Below are 19,589 nucleotides of genomic sequence, written 5' to 3' on the forward strand. Positions count from 1 at the left end.
GTACCAGCTGAAGCTGCTGATAGGCACTCTCTGCCATGGAGAGATAATACGGTAGTTATTCCAGATTAATGAATGTGAGTATAATGTTATGAAATTGTTGTTTATTATTATAAAAACTTCTATGGCATGATTCAACCAAAGTGTTTTAAGTTGCTCTGGTGCTAATGAGAAAATTAAAGCATGCTTATGTCACTGCTATCGAAATCAATGGGCCTCACAATCCTTAACAGTTTTGAGCCCCTGTTGTGCACAGTTCTTGTTCATACGAAACCTAGATCAATTCTCTCTCTATTTCTAAAAAATATTATCCTCTAAGCCCGAGCAATGTCCATTGGCGCTTCACTGAAGCCACATGAATAAAAAGACCATAAAAGCTAGTGTTATCCAGGGGTGCAAAAAGAGTAATTTCTCCCTCACTACAGCCATGTTGGAGTGCCTAATGTTTAATGTTTGGTTAGCTTAGCAGAACTCCAATGGAAACAATGGACGGATCCTGAACTGCCTCTGCAATAGCCATTTGGCATGTACCGGAGCGTGCCTCCATTCTTTTATGTAACTCGAGCATAAGTTTTCAGTATTGTTCCTGGGACTTGAAAAACAAATATTAAATAAATAATTATGGAAATACTAGTAAGAATCTTGTTCTATGGAGAAAAGAAAAACCACAACTGACAAGAGACTCCGTTATTATTGAACTAGGCCTGTTTTACCAAGGCTTAGTTTGGCTATAACAATGCAGAGCTGGAACTAGAGGCATTTCTTTCCCTTGATACCAAACTAAGGTAACAAAGACTTAGTAACAGTAAAGTTAAATACTGTTAACTCTACAAATGCAATATGGACAGACTCTGAAGTGTTATAATTGTGATGTGCTTCTGCTGTTTTAGATGTTACTTGTATGACTCTGGAACACACAGATTTACTTAATAGAATGGGTGCCTTTTTTGCCTAGGGTTGTAGCTCTCCAAGATATATTCTAGTAGTGATATACTCAAACATAAAATGCTTTGCCTAGGGTTGTAGCTCTCCAAGATATATTCTAGTAGTGATATACTCAAACATAAAATGCTTTGGCATCAAATCCTTCTTTTCAACACAACCATGCACCTGGACCAGCCTAGCAATGGGTGAATGGAAAAAGCAACTTCTACTTTTCAACTGATTCCCATCCTCTTGGGTAGTGAAGTTGCCCTTCCTCCTTTCATCACTGGATAAATACTTTTTTCTGTGCCACAAAAGGAAACAGATATTTCAACTATTTCACCTCAGATTAACAATGCAATCACACATAGAGAGAAGTAAGTCTCACTGAGTTCAATGGAGCTCACTCCCAGGTAAGTGAGTATAGAATTGTAGCCCAAGGATCCTTGAAAACATAATTATTTTGGTAGAATTCCAGTAAGAAAAAGAGAAAGAGACAGACAGACAGACAGACAGAGACTCATACTTAGTCTCCAACTGAAGTTCTATTCCTAAATAAATCAATTCTTACCAGCATACTTAGGATTCAGCATTCACCGACGCCCAAGTACTGCAATGCTGCTCATTTCTCTCCTGAATACAAAACTCTTCTATTGTAGGTACTTTTACCTGTTACTAACAAACTCCTCCCCTCAATTACAACACTCTTTACCTTTAGTCTATCTTGTATAGCAATCCCTGCTGTGACCCCCCCCCCCAAAAAAAAATCCCTCTTCTATTGAGCAGGTATGTGGATTATCTTGTTTCCTGGGAGCATGCCAGACTAAAATCTAGATCATGTCTGAGGAAATGTTTACAAGTCCTGGGCCACAACAAGGTGTCATATTTTTTCAGTGTCATAAGTTACAAGCTGCAAAACAAGAAGAAAGCTAGTATAATTTGATGTTGAAATGCCAGCAAAAACATTCTCTAGAAAACAACAGGGAAAAAGAAGTAATACAAAACAAGGGGATGGGTAGACTTGCATACATGTTGCTGGTGAGAAAGTATTGCCTTCCTGGCTGAGGAAAGGGCTGTTACTAGGATAAGCCCTTCAAGCTTTCCTGACCTGGGACCCACCTCTAACCTAAACATATATTTATAGACCCAAATTTGTGGCCCCAAATGTATTTGTGGACTTTTAATATGTAATGCTTTATTATGTTTTCTAGTACTGCTGTTCTGACCCACCTTAGATTAGGCTGTGAGTGAATCCCAACCCACCAACTGAAAACCATTGCTAGCCTACCTTAATTCATCTGCACCAGACAGCCAATGGGTAACATGTGGCCATATATATCCTGTTCACTCATTCTCGCAGTCTGAGTCTCAGACCTCAACTTGAACTCCACCTTACAGTGAGGTGTCCTTCAGGAGGAAACTCTAGATCACTGACTGTGTCCTGAGGTCTAGCACCTATGTGTCAGACATCGAGATCAGACTGATTGGCCTAAGCTCTTCATTAATATTAAACCATTTGACAGGGTTTGAACATATTGTCACGCTTGATTTACAGTGATTAGCTCATGAAGTCTGCCTTGAGATTCTGAGAAAGTTTCTTCTTAAGAAATGTTCTAGTCAGATCCCAGTCACACAAGTGCCACTTCTTACAATGAATAGGCTTCTTCTACCTACAAAAGGCAAACAACATGTGCTAGAGAAACAAACCATGTTTCACTGAGTAAGAATGAAACTCTGATATAGCAGCTGTGCTCCATATCCTCTTACACAGAACGTGAACTTACATATTCTTTTTAAAGGTCCTTGGCCACTATTTGTGACACTGCAGTTTCCACACTAACTATCATGCTTCTCACAAAATCATGTCCATAGGTCTGGCACCTAAGAATACTGCTTCAAGGAGAAGACTTGACAATTCGCTAGGTTTAAGGTCTCTGGAAATGACAATATGTGTCATCAAGACATTCCTGTGAATAATGAATTGGTAAAAATCTGAGTCTTGTTTTAATCTAAGGGGAAATTGGCAGCATTTCAGAATATTAACAGAATACAAACACCTAGAGGCCTCATTCAAACTTCAGAACAAAAGGAAAAGCACTGCTTTGAGAACACCTAAGAATAACACATTTCAAAGGAATGCGTATGGAAGACAGGAAGTAGGGAAGAATGGGAGACATTCCATATCCTTTTGTGGCTTTTATTGTGAATTGCTAAATGACTTAAAAAAAAAAAAAGAGTAAGCTTAAAAGTAAAGGTTTCAGAAGTGGGAGGTATTGTGGAAAGATACACTCTCAGTCTGACTTTGTTGGGCATGCAAATGATCTGCAGCCTAAAGTGGGCATTCAGGTGCTCAGGTGATGTGCCACTAGAACAGAGCACTTTGAAGAATCAGAAATGGAAGGCAGCAGCCATGCTCATATAATACCACATTATGTAAAAGTTACATTATTATAAGAACCTTGTTGTGTAATTCCAGTCTCGAGTGTTAATTATTTCAGTACTTTCAGGCAGTAAATGTTATAATTAAGACTGTAAAAAAGACACCAGCTGGTGATTCATTAATCTCATGAGTGGAGAGGAAAGAAAGCATTGCAATTCTATCATTTCTAATTTTGAAAAGAAGAAAAATTATACTTAAAATAATAATAATAAATATTATTAAAGATTAATCATCTGAAAGTCAGAAAACATCAAATTTTTACTTGCACACACTTACCGTATTTTTTGCACCATAACACTCACTTTTTTCCTCCTAGAAAGTAAGGGGAAATGTCTGTGAGTGTTATGGAGGGAATGCCTGTGGGTGGCGGGGGGGGATCTGCTGCAGTCGTGAGCAGAGGATCCATGGTTCCCCTTCCTTGCCTCCTCCGTGGCTCGCTTTGAAACAGCAAAGCGGAAGAAGAGCCGCTGAGTGGGGAGGAGAGAGAGACAGAGAGCCTGCTTCTTTAAAGGAGCAAAGCGGGAGAGGAGAGGAGCCGCTTACACTCGTGTAAGCGGCTCCTGCCCGGTTGGCTCCTTTAAAGCAAGCAGGCTCTCTGTCCCTCTCTCTCTCCTCCCCACTTAGCTCGCTACATAGCAGCAAAGTTTTTCAGCTCGCTAAGCTGGGTATGAGTGGGGAGGAGGGAGAAAAGCAGAGTGGGCTTGCTTTAAAGGAGCAAAGTGGGAGAGGAGAGGAGCCTTCTCCCCTTATACCCCTCTTCTTCATTATTAGCAGCATCCTTCTCCACCCACCCCACACATGTTCCTTCTCCCCTTAAACCCCTCTTCTGCATTATTAGCAGCATCCTTCTCCACACACCCCACGCGTGCTCCTTGTCCCTTGAGTGCTTTTCCTTTCCTCCCCACTTAAAACGTGGTTACAAAGCACGGATCCACATGGATCCTCAGGATTTTTGCATTGGGCTACTCCAAACTCACTGTCAGATCACATGTCTGTGGCCACAGCATGAACCACAAAAATCATACATCAACTGTTTCATTTAGAATATTTTTTTTCTTGTTTTCCTCCTCTAAAAACTATGTGCATGTTATGGTCGGGTGCGTGTCATAGAGCGAAAAATACGGTAATTCGACCTTTCACTGTGTATTATTTAATTATACTGACACATGGACTCGAAATATTTGTACCTGCAATCTTGCAGGTCGGCTTGTCGTGCCAACAAAATATTTCTCTATTACTGCCATAATAGAATGTTTTGTAAAATCATAGCTACTCTTGTGTTTCTTCCTAAATGCGAATCTGCTAGAAGTTGAAATACGAAGTTTAAGATCAGCCTGTTAACTACATATCCATATGTAATTTTATTCACAGCAATCTTAGCTCTTTCAGTACAAAGGTTAAACATCAAAGCATTAAAATTAAGATTCAAAGGGCAAAATAAATCAGTGCGGCAACTGTTTTAATGAACTCCTATTAGGATTCTTTATTTATTCATATTTTTTTCAAATGTTAAACCATGTGATGAACATATGAAATACCAAAGACCAAAATGCTTGTGACTCTAATACCAAAACAATTAAGTCGCGTCACTGAAGACGTAATAGAGGAATGTTGTTTGTCAGCCTACCCAGAAAAAGCTGGTGCACTGTAAAATATCCAGGAAAAGGAAATACTGCATGAAACAAGTTTGAATTCATATCTCAATATTAAGTTTATACCTTTGTTGCAATTTGTGAAACAGAGGATGTAACTTCATTATGAAAACATGGATCTTTATTCTTAAAAGAAAAATAAAAATTAGAAACTGTAATCAGTTTTCAGTTTCAGAGAGTTCATGAAACTTTTATAATGATTAAGCACTAATTAGAACTACAGATATTTCTATAAATGCATAGATTAAATGTCCATAGTTTACTTTCTTCCATAGAAACTCCCGTTCTACAATTTAAATCAAATATACACTTCACTGTGCTGGGCACCTTTTTTGCATACAGAGATTCTCCGAAGCAGAAGCAGAAGTGCATAATAATTTTAGGTGGTGTACTTTCTAAAGCATGGGTAGGCAAACTAAGGCCCGGGGGCCGGATCCGGCCCAATCCCCTTCTAAATCCGGCCCACGGATGGTCTGGGAATCAGCGTATTTTTACATGAGAAGAATGTGTCCTTTTATTTAAAATGCATCTCTGGGTTATTTGTGGGACCTGCCTGGTGTTTTTACATGAACAGAATGTGTGCTTTTATTTAAAATGCATCTCTGGGTTATTTGTGGGGCACAGGAATTCACTCTGGGTTGTTGTTGTTTTTCAAAATACAGTCTGGCCCCCCACAAGGTCTGAGGGGCAGTGGACTGGCCCCCTGCTGAAAAAGTTTGCTGACCCCTGTTCTAAAGAATCATTACAAGCCAAATTGGGTAGTGCCACCTATTTTTTAGAGGCCATTAAATGCTCAAAAGCTAAATTCTATATTTCAGTAGTAGCTTTGGTCAACTATTTTCGGCGTTCTCCAATACACACAAAAACTGTAGAACTAGTTGAGTGCTGGAAGTAGATCCAACGAACTGCTCGTCTTTACACATACAGATAGTAGAACAGCCATTGTTGCTTCTTCATCAAAATTGTCCTTGGTGCAACCTGAAATCTGTTTTGCCCCTAGGTCTTATTATGTCTCTGTAGCATCTCCAGCACTTTGTCCTAAGACTGTTACAGACTGCAGACTTAGGATCATTTACATCATGTCCAGCTGTTCTCTCCTCCCCCCACTATTGCTGTTTTGCTTAATATCCAACTTTAAAAGAGTTGTGGGGAATTCAAAAGCTTTCTCACTAGCATCTGGGGCACCAGCTTCTAGCAAAAGTCTGTGTTCACCAGTGTCCCATAGTTAAGTGATGAAGGAGTATTCCCCTTCACTTAATATGCTAAAAAGATTTCCCAGCAGAAGTTCCTCTTAAGATTCAAGAATCCAGACAGCCAGGATGTATCACTTTAAATGGGTGGGTGGGTCACTAAGGAATATGGGGAAGGGTCAGTGAAGTAATGACCAGTAGCCATAAGTAGTTCTGGATGCTTTTGCAGCAATTGTGCTAACCACATGATGCTTGGTCTTCAAAAATGATTTTATAGCCATCACAATTTCTAACATGTAACTACTCTTCTGCAGCTTGAAACCACAGCCAATTTAGAATATCCATTAGAAAACATTCCCTTCACCTTCAAACATGTGTAAGAGCAAATAAATATAGGGAAAAGTTGGGTGCTTATACAGTATCTCAGTTCTTTCATATCTCAACTCAGTCTTAAACTGAGCAACCTTTAACTTAGAAGGTTCTGAAATGGTATACAGAGTATCTCTCATTAAAAGAGCAGTTATCAGTAACAATTTTCCCCTTTCATTGACAACCTCTTAATAGTCGCACAGATGGAGGCTCAAACAGCAGCATACTCTCCAGATGGTGACTGAGGAGTACAAGGCAAACGGCGACTGTAAAATTGTTCTTCCAAATTTGGCATGTGAACAGGAGCCAAAGAAAAATGTTTTCTAAATATGTAGATCTATGCCCAGGTAGCAGTTTTATAAAGGTCTACTGTCAGTACAGTTTGTATGCAAGCAATAGATGCTGCCATAGCTTTTCTGAAATGTGCTTAGAATCACCTAAGGGAGTCTTAATCTGCTAAATTAAAGCACCACTATATATTACACATTGGCATTCCAGTTCTAACCATTTCTGTTTTGAAGTGCATTATAATTGATGGAAGCTGCTTCCAAACATATATGCTTCAGATCACAGCCTCCTTTGGTAAGCATTTAAGTAGTACTATTTGTTCCTTGTTCGTTATCTCATCCATGTTTTAAATTTGTGTGTATGTAATAAATGGGCTGCATTCAGCTACCACCTTCTCCCTACATCTATAGACTAACGAACCAAGCTTTGGAAAAGTGAGTAGTATTCTGATTAAACAAAATGCAGACACTCCCTTGTATATGAACTTTATGCTACCATATCCAGTATCAAAGATGAAACAGCACACCTTTCTGGCTAAACCCATTATTATAATTAATGCAGGTACCAAAGTGTGTAATTCACAGAAAATGTAGCCAGAGGCTCAGAATTGTACTGCACTGTAAAACCAACTTTTCCATTCTATTCCTGGCTTGGCACAACATGAAATGCACTTCAAGTCCTTTTAAAACTATCTTCATATCACTATAAAAACATACTTTGATATTTTCCTGATTAGGTAAATATGAACAGCCAAATGAACCTTCAAAACAAGCTGGACAATCCTACAGCCTTTAGATATAATGACAGTTATAGTATATAAAATATAAAACGCTTTCCACATCACTGTATTGGTTTTTCTAATAAATGTTTTGTAATGTTCTCCAACAATATTTTTATGAGCATTTGATAGATTTTTATAATATAGTTTCAGTGTAAGTATCTTCTCTATCTAGCTGGTAATTTCTCCTGATCTCATTTAGATAAGAGGGTATTTGTAAAAACTGAAAAGGGTAGATTTCTCTAACTTTTCTGCAGCTTGCTCAAATGTTTATATCCAGTTCAGATCTGATAACAATCCATTTTCTTTTGCAATTTGGAAATTTCCTAAATCAAACTTTTCCTCTCCAATTACAGTTGTTGTAGATGGTATCTCAGGTGCTAACCTTCACTCATGCTTACCTCATACTTCTAAACATATACTCACTACAGAGCTTAATAATATCTCCCTTTCCTACCTCATGCTCACAACAATCCTGGAAGGCAGGTTAGGCTGAGAGAAAATGACAGGCTGAAAGTCACTCAGTAAACTTTATGCTCTGAATAACATTGGAAGGACTGCTATTTAACAAAAAAAAGTCACTGTACACACCCAGTTGAACTACTGAAGAGCAACATTATGCCTAAGAAAAAATAAACAAAGCAAATTGCTACCACTGATCCAGATAAAGCCTCCCAACCTTGCAGAAACATCTCAGGGATACTTCTGATCTACAGTGCCTTTCTATAGCCTCACTTTCGGATACACACAGGTAAAAACCTAAATGCTGTACAGGAGACATGTCTTCTGGCAGTTTTTGTTTTTAATGTAAAACAGCTATAGAGACTTGCATGTTTTAATTGCGTAAAGGTAAAGGTGAAGGGACCCCTGACAGTTAAGTCCAATTGCGAACGACTCTGGGGTTGGGGCTCTCATCTCGCTTTACAGGCCGAAGGTGCCAGCATTTGTCCACTCCACAGACAGTTTTTCCAGGTCATGTGGCCAGCATGACTAAGCCACTTCTGGCGAAATCAGAGCAGCACACGGAAACGCCATTAACCTTCCTGCCAGAGCGGTACCTTTTAATCTACTTGCACTTTTTGGTGTGCTTTCAAACTGCTAGGTTGGCAGCAGCTGGGACCGAGTAATGGGAGCTCACCTCGTTGCGGGGATTCGAACCGCTGACCTTCTGATTGGCAAGCCCAAGGCTCAGTGGTTTAGACCACAGCGCTTAGGAGAATATATTTAAGCATCCCTATATTAACTGCCAACCTAGCAGTTCAAAAGCACATCAAGTGCAAACAGATGAATAGGTACTGCTCCAGCGGGAAGGCAAATGGCGTTTCCATGCGCTGCTCTGGTTTGCCAGAAGTGGCTTAGTCATGACCTGGAAGCTGTCTGTGGACAAACGTCAGCTCCCTCAATAAAGCAAGTTGAGCGCCGCAACCCCGGAGTCGTCCGTGACTGGACTTAACTGTCAGGGGTCCTTTACCTTTACTTTTATATTGTTTCCTATACTGCTCTTTTATGGGAAGAAAGGCTGCCTAAACCTTTTCTCCAAAATACTATTTTTCTGCAGACAACAAAAAAACCCTCTCAAAGCTACTGGCTTTTCCATGGGGTCATGGGTATCTTTCCCCTGGATGGTAGAAAGAGGAGCTTGGGGATTTTGAGTGTAAAATTACCAGGTAAGGAAAAGGTGAAAGACCACACACACACACTCCTGCTCCTATCTGAGAAGTAAAACATAGTAACAGATTTTCAAAAAATTACAATAGATGTAGTTATAAATTACCTCAGGGTAGGGGACGGGGAACTATTTTGAGCACCATATTTTGCAGATTGCCTTTCACACTGATGGGTATATTTCCTCAAGGAAAATCCATGTAGCTCTCATAAATTTAGTTGCCTGGGTCAAGCCTGCTCAACAGGCTGTGCCTGCTTCTAAGACTAAATGCATATTTCCAATAAAAACAAAGCACTGCAGGAAGTAGTAATAACAATTCAATATGTGGCATTCTTTATCTCTGTCTGAGGTAAGCCACAGAATATGACAACAATAAAATGGCAGGGGCATTATGTTTAGGGAACAGTCTTACCACTGATTAGCAATCCTGTCCACAGCATTCAAGCCAAGTTCTCATTCAGAGTTCTTCCCTATAAGCAGTAGTAATCTATATTACTTTCCTTGAAGGAAAATCAGCGTGATGATTATGTAGCAAATGCAATGGCTATGAGGAAATTTCAAGCACAGCTAAATATGGAATGTTTCCTGCAGGAACATTCTGCAAATTACATAAATTCAAGAGATTCATGCATTCTCAGATACACTTTTGGGCCTCTTGCTTGGAAGCCATTCTAATCATTCCAACATAAGAAACAGATCAGTGTTTCCAAAGAAATGGTATATTCCTCCATTATAAATTACTGAAGGCAGGGAAGGCCCAGGTATGCAACAAAGCCCCCCCCCCCACACACACACATCAATAGATGTGATGGGGAACACTCAGGCTATGCAGCTATGTTTTCAATGGCCTATTTTAAGCTAGTGCCCTAATGTTAACACATATCTATTAACAGGTTGTATTTCTTTCCCCAAATATTATGAGGATATTAGATTTTTATCTGTGTATCTAAGATTTAGTTTCCCTTATGCTAGTATATTTTGGTTATGACGAGAGCTTGAAATTGCTTCTTACTTTTATTTTGAACAGTGTTTTTACTACTGAACATTTTAACATTCTTTTGTTAATGAACAAGTAACTAATGGCTGCTTTCTATGCAGTAAAGAAATCCTGATTTAACGCCTTGGCAACAACCATCCACTTCTGGCAATATAGTGCCAGTACATTCAGTGTGCTTCCAGAGGAATGTGCAAATGCTCTTTTCTTGAGTATTCTGCAAACCATAAGGTGCTCGAGGGATTAATTCAACAAGCACACAGATCTCTTTTGTATACAGATTACTCTCTAGATCTACTTTTCCTCTGCTTCTTTTGTGGTTAAATAATAAACCAGTCTTGTTTGATCATTCACTTTAATAGTTGGGTCTGCACTGAAAAACAAATTGTGGACCCTCATACAACAATGTCTGGATGTTAAAATTCAAAAGTGCCCCATTAATCAAGATATAACTGATTTAGAAAATTGGGGGGCATCCTAAATAAAGTTTATCCTTTCCAGTATGTTTCTCTCCTGCACCTTCTCTCTTGCACAAATTTATTGGTTGTAAAAATAAAGAATTCCTTGTCTGGATAATCATAAATGGAAACCTGGTTAAGCATTTTATAGTTTTTTTTATTTGGTTTAGAAAATTCACAACATGTCTGTCCCATAATGCTTATGCACAGTGGAGGGGGAGGGGCATCACTATTAGCAGGGGGAGAATCAATGGACAGGAGAGTATTACTTAACATGTTCCTGCCTGACAATTCTCACCCGCAATCCTTCCAGTGGACCATTCCCCCCCCCCGCCTGCCCCCCAGTTCTAAGAGTGAGGGAAAGTCTGTGGAAATAAGTGAGAGAAAAAGCCTGTGAGATAGAAGTTGCATGGGAGGGGGGGAATGCATGCAAATGAAGACTCAAATACTCCTTTCCCACCATTGATTCTTCCTTTTGGATACCTCAGCCCTAGTACTAGCAAATGTATTTGCTGAAGTAACATGTACTGTCACTCTATGAATCTGTAAGGAAAAGAGTAAAGCAATTCCAGCCCTTATATTATGCCATGCAAACATATAGGAATAAAGTAAATTTCCTGAAAGAATACAGCATCAGTTCCCACTTTTTGCTTATGACACTTTGGAGCTCCTGTCTCCAATGAAAGCTTTGCCCAGCCTGGAAGTACTTAAAACAAAAGGCATCTTGGAGCAACCATCCCTAACTTGAAAAGTGATCTGTGGTCACATTGGTCAGTAAATGTGACCACAGAATCTTTTATTGCCTATATTAAGGGCCAAGCCTCTGCCTTAGACCACACACTTCTTACAAGCAGTTTTACCACTCACAAAAGGGTGGTTAAGACGGATAGTAATTAATCCATCTCAATAAAGCATCTCCTTCCCAGATGTAGGCTTCCCTAAGATCTTAGCGGTGGGCCACTACTAGAGCACAGTGCTCAGAAATATTTGATCTTGGGACTTCCGGGTTAGCACCATCGTTTAATGGCGGATTCCCTCCGAGCTCCGCTTTTGTGGAGATCCCCTTTTGTGGAGATCTGAAGACCGAAGGATTACAAACTTGATCTTGGGGACATTTGGACTTGATAGGAGTATGTTGGGGTACCCTTGAGGTTTTAAGTATGGAGGGCTGGCTGGGAAGAATATGGACCTTGTTGGGCCAAAGCCTTTTCGAAATCTGGGGTTTAACATTAAGGTTTATCAAAAAGGCCGGCAGAGAGGGGCTGAAAGAGATTTAAAAGCCTCGGACGTGAGATCTCCAGGCTAGACAAGATATTGAACTGATGAACATTTTTGGGGACTGAAACCGGGAAAGGGGTGGGTGGGGTCTGGGAATCCAAAGGGTATATAACTATAACTTGCTTTATTTTTACTATGTTCTGTTATTTGTTTGGAATTGGGGAAAGCCATGGAAGGGATATTTTGGTCGACTTTAGGAAAAGTGTAATGAGCAATGTTGTTTAAGTATTTGATGTCTATTTTTGAATATAAGGATTTGTTGAATTAAAAATTTAAATCGGAATACAAGAAGGGGAGGTGAGAGGAGGTCTGAGAAACAAGTTAATGGAAATAAGTATTCGAAATTGTATCTGTTTTAATTTTGTGTATTTTGTGTTTTTTGTATTTTTGCTGTTTTTTCTTTCTTTTTGTTTTTTAAACTAATTTTTGGAAAATTCAATAAATATATTTAAAAAAACAACAGAAATATTTGATCTTGGGCGCAATATCTCATTCTTACAGCTACATGAAACAACAAGGTCAGCAAAAATGAGTTAAGCTTACAAAAAAGTGTAGGTCTGAGAGATGAAAACAACTCTCAGGTTACATGCCTGATTGACAGGAATTAAATGAAGCAAAAAGATCAGTACATAAGTCAAGAATTTTATTTGCATAGTTAATTCTGATAGAGAATTTGGGATATGTACTTAAGCGTTAGAATTTTGGATCCTAAGAAAACATAGCCTCAGGATTATGATAAACATGACAGCCTTGAGATAGGGATAATACCAAGCACTTGTAAGGTGATGGTGGTGGTGGGTGATTTCAAACAAAAAAAATCCCCCCCTACCCAGGCAAGCACCCCACTTCTACACTTGTGCTTGCAGGCACTCCTTCAACTCCCTTTCCCTCACTTTACAAGTGTTAGAAGTACCTGCTGGCAGAATATCACTTCTAATAGTAAACACAAAGTCTTGTGCTAGCAGGTTTGCAGTAAAAAAAAAAAAAAAGGAAGTGAGAAACAAGAGCAAGGAATTAACAACATTGTAGCATCAATGTTATTGTATTGATTTTTTAAAATGTATTTGTGTCACTCTTGTTTTAGTTGGAAGTTAGACAACATATAAATTTAATAAATAATACTGTTGGGGGGATTTTTGAAACCACCAAAAAGGGCTGACTTACCATCACCCCAAATCAGTACAGGGGGGACTAAGCATGTTCAGACTTTAGGAACGTTGACTGTCACTTTGAAAAGAAAAATAGAGAAATGTGGGGGATAGGGAGAGTGAATTGGCAATCTTTAGTGTCCAGGAAGAAGGTGTGGCTGATTGGCTGGAACAGGAGCTCTGAATTCTTACAGGGGAGTGAAAATACATTGCAAAGGAATTTTTGTTGCATATCACATGCTACTTCTGAAGGTAAAAAGACAAACTGTGCAATCTAGGGAATATTAGGCACATCTTATCAATGCATGTAGTTCACATTTGGAATTCTCCGATTTCAAGAGAATTTATTTACTGGTAATTTCATCTGGATTTTTCCCAAAATGTTACTTTCCCAATTCAAACAATTTCTTTGTTGCGTACTGTATAAAAATCTGACTTCATTACTCTCATTTGATGTATGTAAAGTACATCTGGAAGGTACTGATCTCCTCCTATGCCCTCAGGGACTCTCTTGAAGTTCCTTCAGTTAACATAAAAGCTAGTGTCAAAATTGTATAAAAAAGACTTTTAAAGTCATTAATTAATATACAGATAAAATTGCATGGCCAACTTATGAAACATTCACTGAGCAGTCATAAGCTGCAATTAATATGAAACATGTCTCTGCACTTCTACTGCTTAAGTACAACATAATACAAGATCAAAGGAAAACAGGTCAAAGGGAAACATCAATAATTTTCGGCTCTTTTTCTATCTTTTTCACTTTCTTTAATTTCAGGGTTGGAGAATCAAGCTGGCAGCTCATTCTCAAAGTTCAAAATTAAAGTCTGCTTTCAATACTTATCTTATTACATTAACTAAATTAAAAAACACACCCTGTCAATACAAGTATTAGAGTTTGACACATCACTGACAACTTTCACAGGCTGCAGTACACTAGCAGGGAAAATCACAGCCTCCCACTCTATAATATATAGGCAGCTTTAGAAGACACCCCCTCCACACACACACACTATCTATACAGGAACTCCATTAATATGATTGAATATGAAGGAGCTGGGATGTTTTATTTCGGACTGAGCATAATAGTGACTGAAATCCTGCTGGCTCTCTTATTGCTGTGTCTGTAACATTAACCTTTTTGATTAAGTGAATAGCTGAAAAGATGAAGGGTGCAGTCCTGTGGCCCTGAAAGCATAGAAGAGTGTGCTGAGCTTCCCCATAGAAGCCAGTAGCTGCCATAATACTGGGGCATGCAATATAGCATCCAGTCCCTACACTCCAGGACAAAGTCTCATGCACCTCCCTTGGGAATATCCAGTATCTTGTTCTTCATGGCTCCAGAGATGGCTCTGTTCCCATTTTTCCAGGAGTAGCCTGGACAGCAAAGAAGTTCAAAATGCCCCAGAAGAAGCAATAAAGACCTTCACTTGGGGATTACAATGTGGCTACAATGCTATATGAAACAGCAATGTTAAAGCAACCTGGCAATGATCCAGGAAGGCTATTTAAAAGCTTCTATGGGGTGTCTCCATATGACCGTTTGTGCATCCAGGGCCAGCAGTAGTATACCCTTCACTTTTTTCTATTATTATACCAATCAAAACAGCATATAATGAAACAGCTTATAATAAAATGATGCATTAGGAGATCTACTGCAAATCCAAAATACAATCCACACCAATTTATCAACTATGCCTTTTAACTACACTTTTCTCTCCGCAACACACACACTTAACCATATTTAAAGAGACAGAAACTTAACTAGTTTGGCCCTTAGTCCTCATGTGTCCATTTTGGCACGGTAAATAGTTGCTTTCATTCCATCAGAATGCTTTTCTACAACATTCATTGTTGATGTTATATTAAAATGATATGGCAAAATCCCCCAGTGATTATGATTCTATGTAACAGAAGATTTGGCAACGACTTCAGGTGAAAATTGTGGAGTAACATGCAGATGCAGACTACATAAGGGAGAAATTGTGCAACCATGATATAGAGGAGACCATTAAAAAGCTTCTTGCTACCCCAAGATCCCAGATATTAGATAGGTTTATGAAATGTGTTTCCTCAAATTATTTGGCAACATGTATGATTTCACATCAAGCACCTATGAGGGGAAGCAGAGCATAATATCAGTTGATTAAACAGAAGTTAGTAATACTGTGTAAAGTTTCATTTCCCCAGTTTTTTCAGAAATAGCTCATTAATGCACAACCAGCAAAGAGGATGACCTATGGAGCTACTATGCACAGTACGTTTCACTACATTCCTTTGTCTCACACAGCCTTGAGGATGTGTCATGTGATGGAAGACGGCAAACATGTCATGGACTGGAGGAGTAAGATTGCTACACATCAAAAAATGAAAAAGCTGAGTTGACTAGTTGCTAGTTTGCTATTAGGAACAAATCTCCTGATTGAGTAGAGCGGAAAGGTCCAGATATTTTGGCTGGGATTAGTAGTCAACCATTTCTAGTAGCCAGTTAACCATTGATTCTAGAAGCAAATGAGTCTCAAGCCACATTTCTTTTGTACCTACTATCCAATGAGGAGATTAAGGTTGGCAGGTTGAGTCCTTGTTACTGTTCACAGTAGTAGCTCTCTATTGGTCTTTGGAAACCAAGCAGACAGCTCTCCGTGTTATTGGCATTATTATAGCAGTTTATTACTGGCTTAGTTACTGAATGTTTTGAACGTTAATCTGCTATTCAAAAATATATTTATTATAGAACCTAGCAATGGAAAACCTTTTTAACAAAAATGCCGAAGCAGACCAAAGCAAACAATTTTGAAAGTACAACTGTAATAGAATCCAATCCCACTCAACTCTGCCCATCTCTGAATCCAAAGAGAAGGGAAGCAACATGCACTCTCCCATTTCTGCCTCCTCCACACTGCAGGCAAGCTACTGTTTATCTACAGCCCAATTTAAGATAAACTTCTGATCAACCTAAATCCAAGCACTTTACTGTAACCAAGTTGTGGATTAGCCAACAAAACAGGCAAGCAGCTTCATTATCTTTTATCAACAAATCCAAATCATATTCCTCATGAACAATTACATACAACATACGTTCAGGTATTTATTATTGTGGTCAGAACTATCTAAGACAAGAAGCTTGGAATTACAAGGAGCGAGTACTAGCTGTTAGTGAACTAACTCTGCATTAGGATGCCTCACGTACTTGATTTCACAACTTCTGTGGCATCTCAGGCTTGTAGAGCCAGGACAGCAGTTCTCTTTGCAATGTATCTGTAGGTTGATCCTCTGCATGTTTATTCAGAAATAAGTCTCACTGAGTTCAGTGAGTCTAATTCCTAAGTAAATGTGCATAGGACTGCAGTTCTAGTAAAAGGAATTTGCTCAGCAACAAATAAGCATTCTGACACACCTCTAGTCCTATGTAGAATGTGGGTGGAGTTCTAGATACTGTATGAGGAAAAGTAAAGCATTGTAGAAGCTTGGATAGAGAATATCCAAATTTGGATGTGCATTTAGATTCACATCCTATCTGCACCCACAGTTCCTGATCTAACAAGTGATATGTAGTAGAAGCCTACACATGATGACTCTTCTTATCTGAATTGGGGTGAGAATGTGAAGGCCACCAATTCAGTCTCCAAATTGTTCACTTGTCTTTATCCTGTTTTTCAGTGCTGATATTTCCTGATTATGAGTATTTTACAAGGATTTTGGTTTTAAAGCAGGTCAAAATATGAAGTGCTGGAACTGAGACCTAAATGGTTGGATTCAGAGTCGGATAAATATTTCTTAATTCTTAATAATCTTCATATTTTCAAACATTAACCTAAATCCAACCTTTATAAGTTTTAAATACAAGGGGTTGTCTCCAAAGCAGTGCCTTCAGTGCAGTGGCACCTCTATTTCCAATTCTTCCATCCCCCCAACCCAACAATCATTAAAGGGGTCCCCAACCCTCTGGATCTGATTTTAGGGGCACACAAAGGGCTGCGGTGGAAAGAAGAGGGTGGAAAAGTTCTGCTAGTACACATCCATTGTGCTAGAAAAACAGGAGCATTGGATACTGCCCAAGTTACCTTAAACATTTTGTACCGTTCAGAATTCTTTAAACTTTACATTAACAAAAACCCCATACATCCCAATTAAATTAGTAGCATCTTAATACATGAACTATTTATAATTAATGGATCTAAACTTATACTCCAGGTACGCCACTTATGTTTCACTAAGTTAAATAAGTTTTGAAATCAATGTTTTGGATCAGGACATAAGTCATACATCCATCCATTTATGATATAATTCGTTTTCCTCCTCTTTCACACCCTCCTGTTTAAAAAGTAAACTGTAACAATAAATTGTAATGCTTTCAGTAGACTATAGTGCTGATATGGAACTTGCATTTGTACAAAAAGGTAAAAGAAGAGACTTTAAACTTAAAGGAAACTTGAGACAAAACTACTTACGTATTTCAAACATAAACAACATAAAACATAAAATGCAAAGAGATTCCATCTCAAATCTTAAGCCTCTTTGCTTTAATCATAATCATAAGGATTTTCAACAGAATCATAAAAATTTTCAACAGACCAGAATGCATAGCTGTCAACTTTTCCCTTTTCTTGCGCGGAATCCTATTCGGAATAAGGGAATTTCCCTTTAAAAACGGGGAAACGTTGACAGCTATGCCAGAACGCACTACTCTTTTTGCTGTGTTTAACTGAGCTTGTGCCTTCGCTGACTATGCCTAAGGATGAAGATCAGGGACAAAAGAGAGTGGCCTGAGGTATGAAGTCACTGGGCTACAGGAGTCCTAACACTGCTGAGCATGAAGTTTTAGGGAGAGACTGACACCAGCTTCCCAGAGGGTATGTACAAAACAGCAGTGGTTCATACCAGTTCCTCCTTGCCACAAGACTCATTATTAAGGCATCCAAGGGGAATGGAAAGTGATTACTCATAATGCCAGATCAGAGATAAAAATGCCAAGATTCTGGCATGGGTAAAAAGGGGTGGGGGAAGGAGGAGAGAAAGAGACTGTCCTACAAAACTGAAGGAAAGGTGACAGACGCCAGGGCTGCAAAGGTACTAAAAATACAAAGATGCAGAGTCAGCAGTCTGGTGCCTTTTACCTGTGCTGAGAAGGTAGCTGCTGGTGTCGCTGGAGGTGGGGACTGGCTCTCTTCTTCCTCCGGAGAATCATCCAGGAGAACTTTGCCGCTCTTGTTGAGTTTCCACATTATTAGAGGGTGGCGAGGAGGAGAAGAGAGGGATGTGGGGAGGGGGAGGGGAGGGGAGGAGGAAGAGGTGTAGCGGACAGGCGACTCCGGTCTTATTTATTCCTGAAAGTAGAAGAAGAAAAAGAGGGTTAATTTAAAAAAAAAAAATAAGGAGATGACTTTGCTCTTCAGCTCAACAAGCCCTTCTTGAGAGAAAATGAGTTTTCGCAGAGACACATGGCCCAGGAAAGGGGATCCCAATGCAAGATAGACATGGGACAGGCGCAAGGTGTGAGAAGGGGGGGGGCACAACCCCTTCCCTGTGCAGGCAATGCACCCCACTAAAAAAAAACCCTCATCAGACCTCCCCTGCCTCACAGTTCACAGCCTCCACCTTGAAAATACTGGGAGGGCCAAGTTTGATCCCCTCAAGCAAGAAGTGCAGCAACCTCCCCAATATGGCTGTGATGTGGGTAAAGGGGGGTTGGGGTGGGATGCACTCTGTACATACTCAAGGGGAGCCGAAACAAAACGCGTTTTACGTGGTGAGGTCCGGAAGGAGCCCCGATGCCGGAATGAGGGGTTTGGAGGAGGCACCAAGTGTGGGGCTGAGTCCTGACCCCCCCCCCTCCCACGGCCACGCCTCCCCTTCCTCCTCTCCGGTGGGGAGGAGAGGCGGTAGGAGCTCCTTAGCCTGAGAGGGCGCCGCTGTTGGAGAGTTGAGAGGAGAGGATGGGAAGGAAGGAAAAAGAAAGGAGGAGAAGGCCTGGCCGGGGCTGCCTTGCCACCTCAATTCCCCGCCCCGCTCGCCTCACCTGTGACCTTCCTTCGCGGCCGTGGCCGTCCCAGCCGCCAGCAGCACCGCAGCTGCAGCAGCAGCAGCAGCAGCAGCGCGGAGCCTCCGAGCGGCCGCTGCCATGTCTGCGGCTGACTGGGCGGCGCGAGGGGAGCGAGAGCCGTTGGGGTGGCGGGCGCGCGAGGGGAAGGAGGGAGGGCGCTCGAGCGGGCTTGCCTCGTCGCCATGGCAACCGCTGGGCCTGGTGGAAGGAGGCGAAGCCTGTCTGATAACTGGAGCTGGTCCTGCTTCCTCTGTCAACAACACGGGGCGCCCGTGTGTTTAAATATATATTTAAAGTCGACGCATCATCTCCCCCCCTCACACACACCCACACCCTGGCATAGGCGCCAACTCCTAGGGCCCGA

At 40.3% G+C, this 19,589-nt stretch overlaps 1 protein-coding gene across 1 annotated transcript in view; it reads right to left on the bottom strand.

The window, feature by feature from the left end:
• TDRP (testis development related protein) overlaps positions 1–19,357 on the bottom strand; it is a 33,033-nt gene extending 13,676 nt beyond the window's left edge. The window contains exons 1-2 of the mRNA XM_079970185.1: positions 19,202–19,357; positions 18,300–18,509 (exon numbers count right to left, since the gene is read on the bottom strand). Coding sequence (XP_079826311.1) covers positions 18,300–18,407 — 108 coding nt within the window. The 5' untranslated portion in view covers positions 18,408–18,509; positions 19,202–19,357. The remainder of the gene's footprint in view (positions 1–18,299; positions 18,510–19,201) is intronic.
• Positions 19,358–19,589: the final 232 nt, after the last annotated feature.

This window comes from Podarcis cretensis, assembly GCF_951804945.1.
Source record: "Podarcis cretensis genome assembly, chromosome: 3".
In the NCBI taxonomy this organism is placed as follows: Eukaryota; Metazoa; Chordata; class Lepidosauria; order Squamata; family Lacertidae; genus Podarcis; species Podarcis cretensis.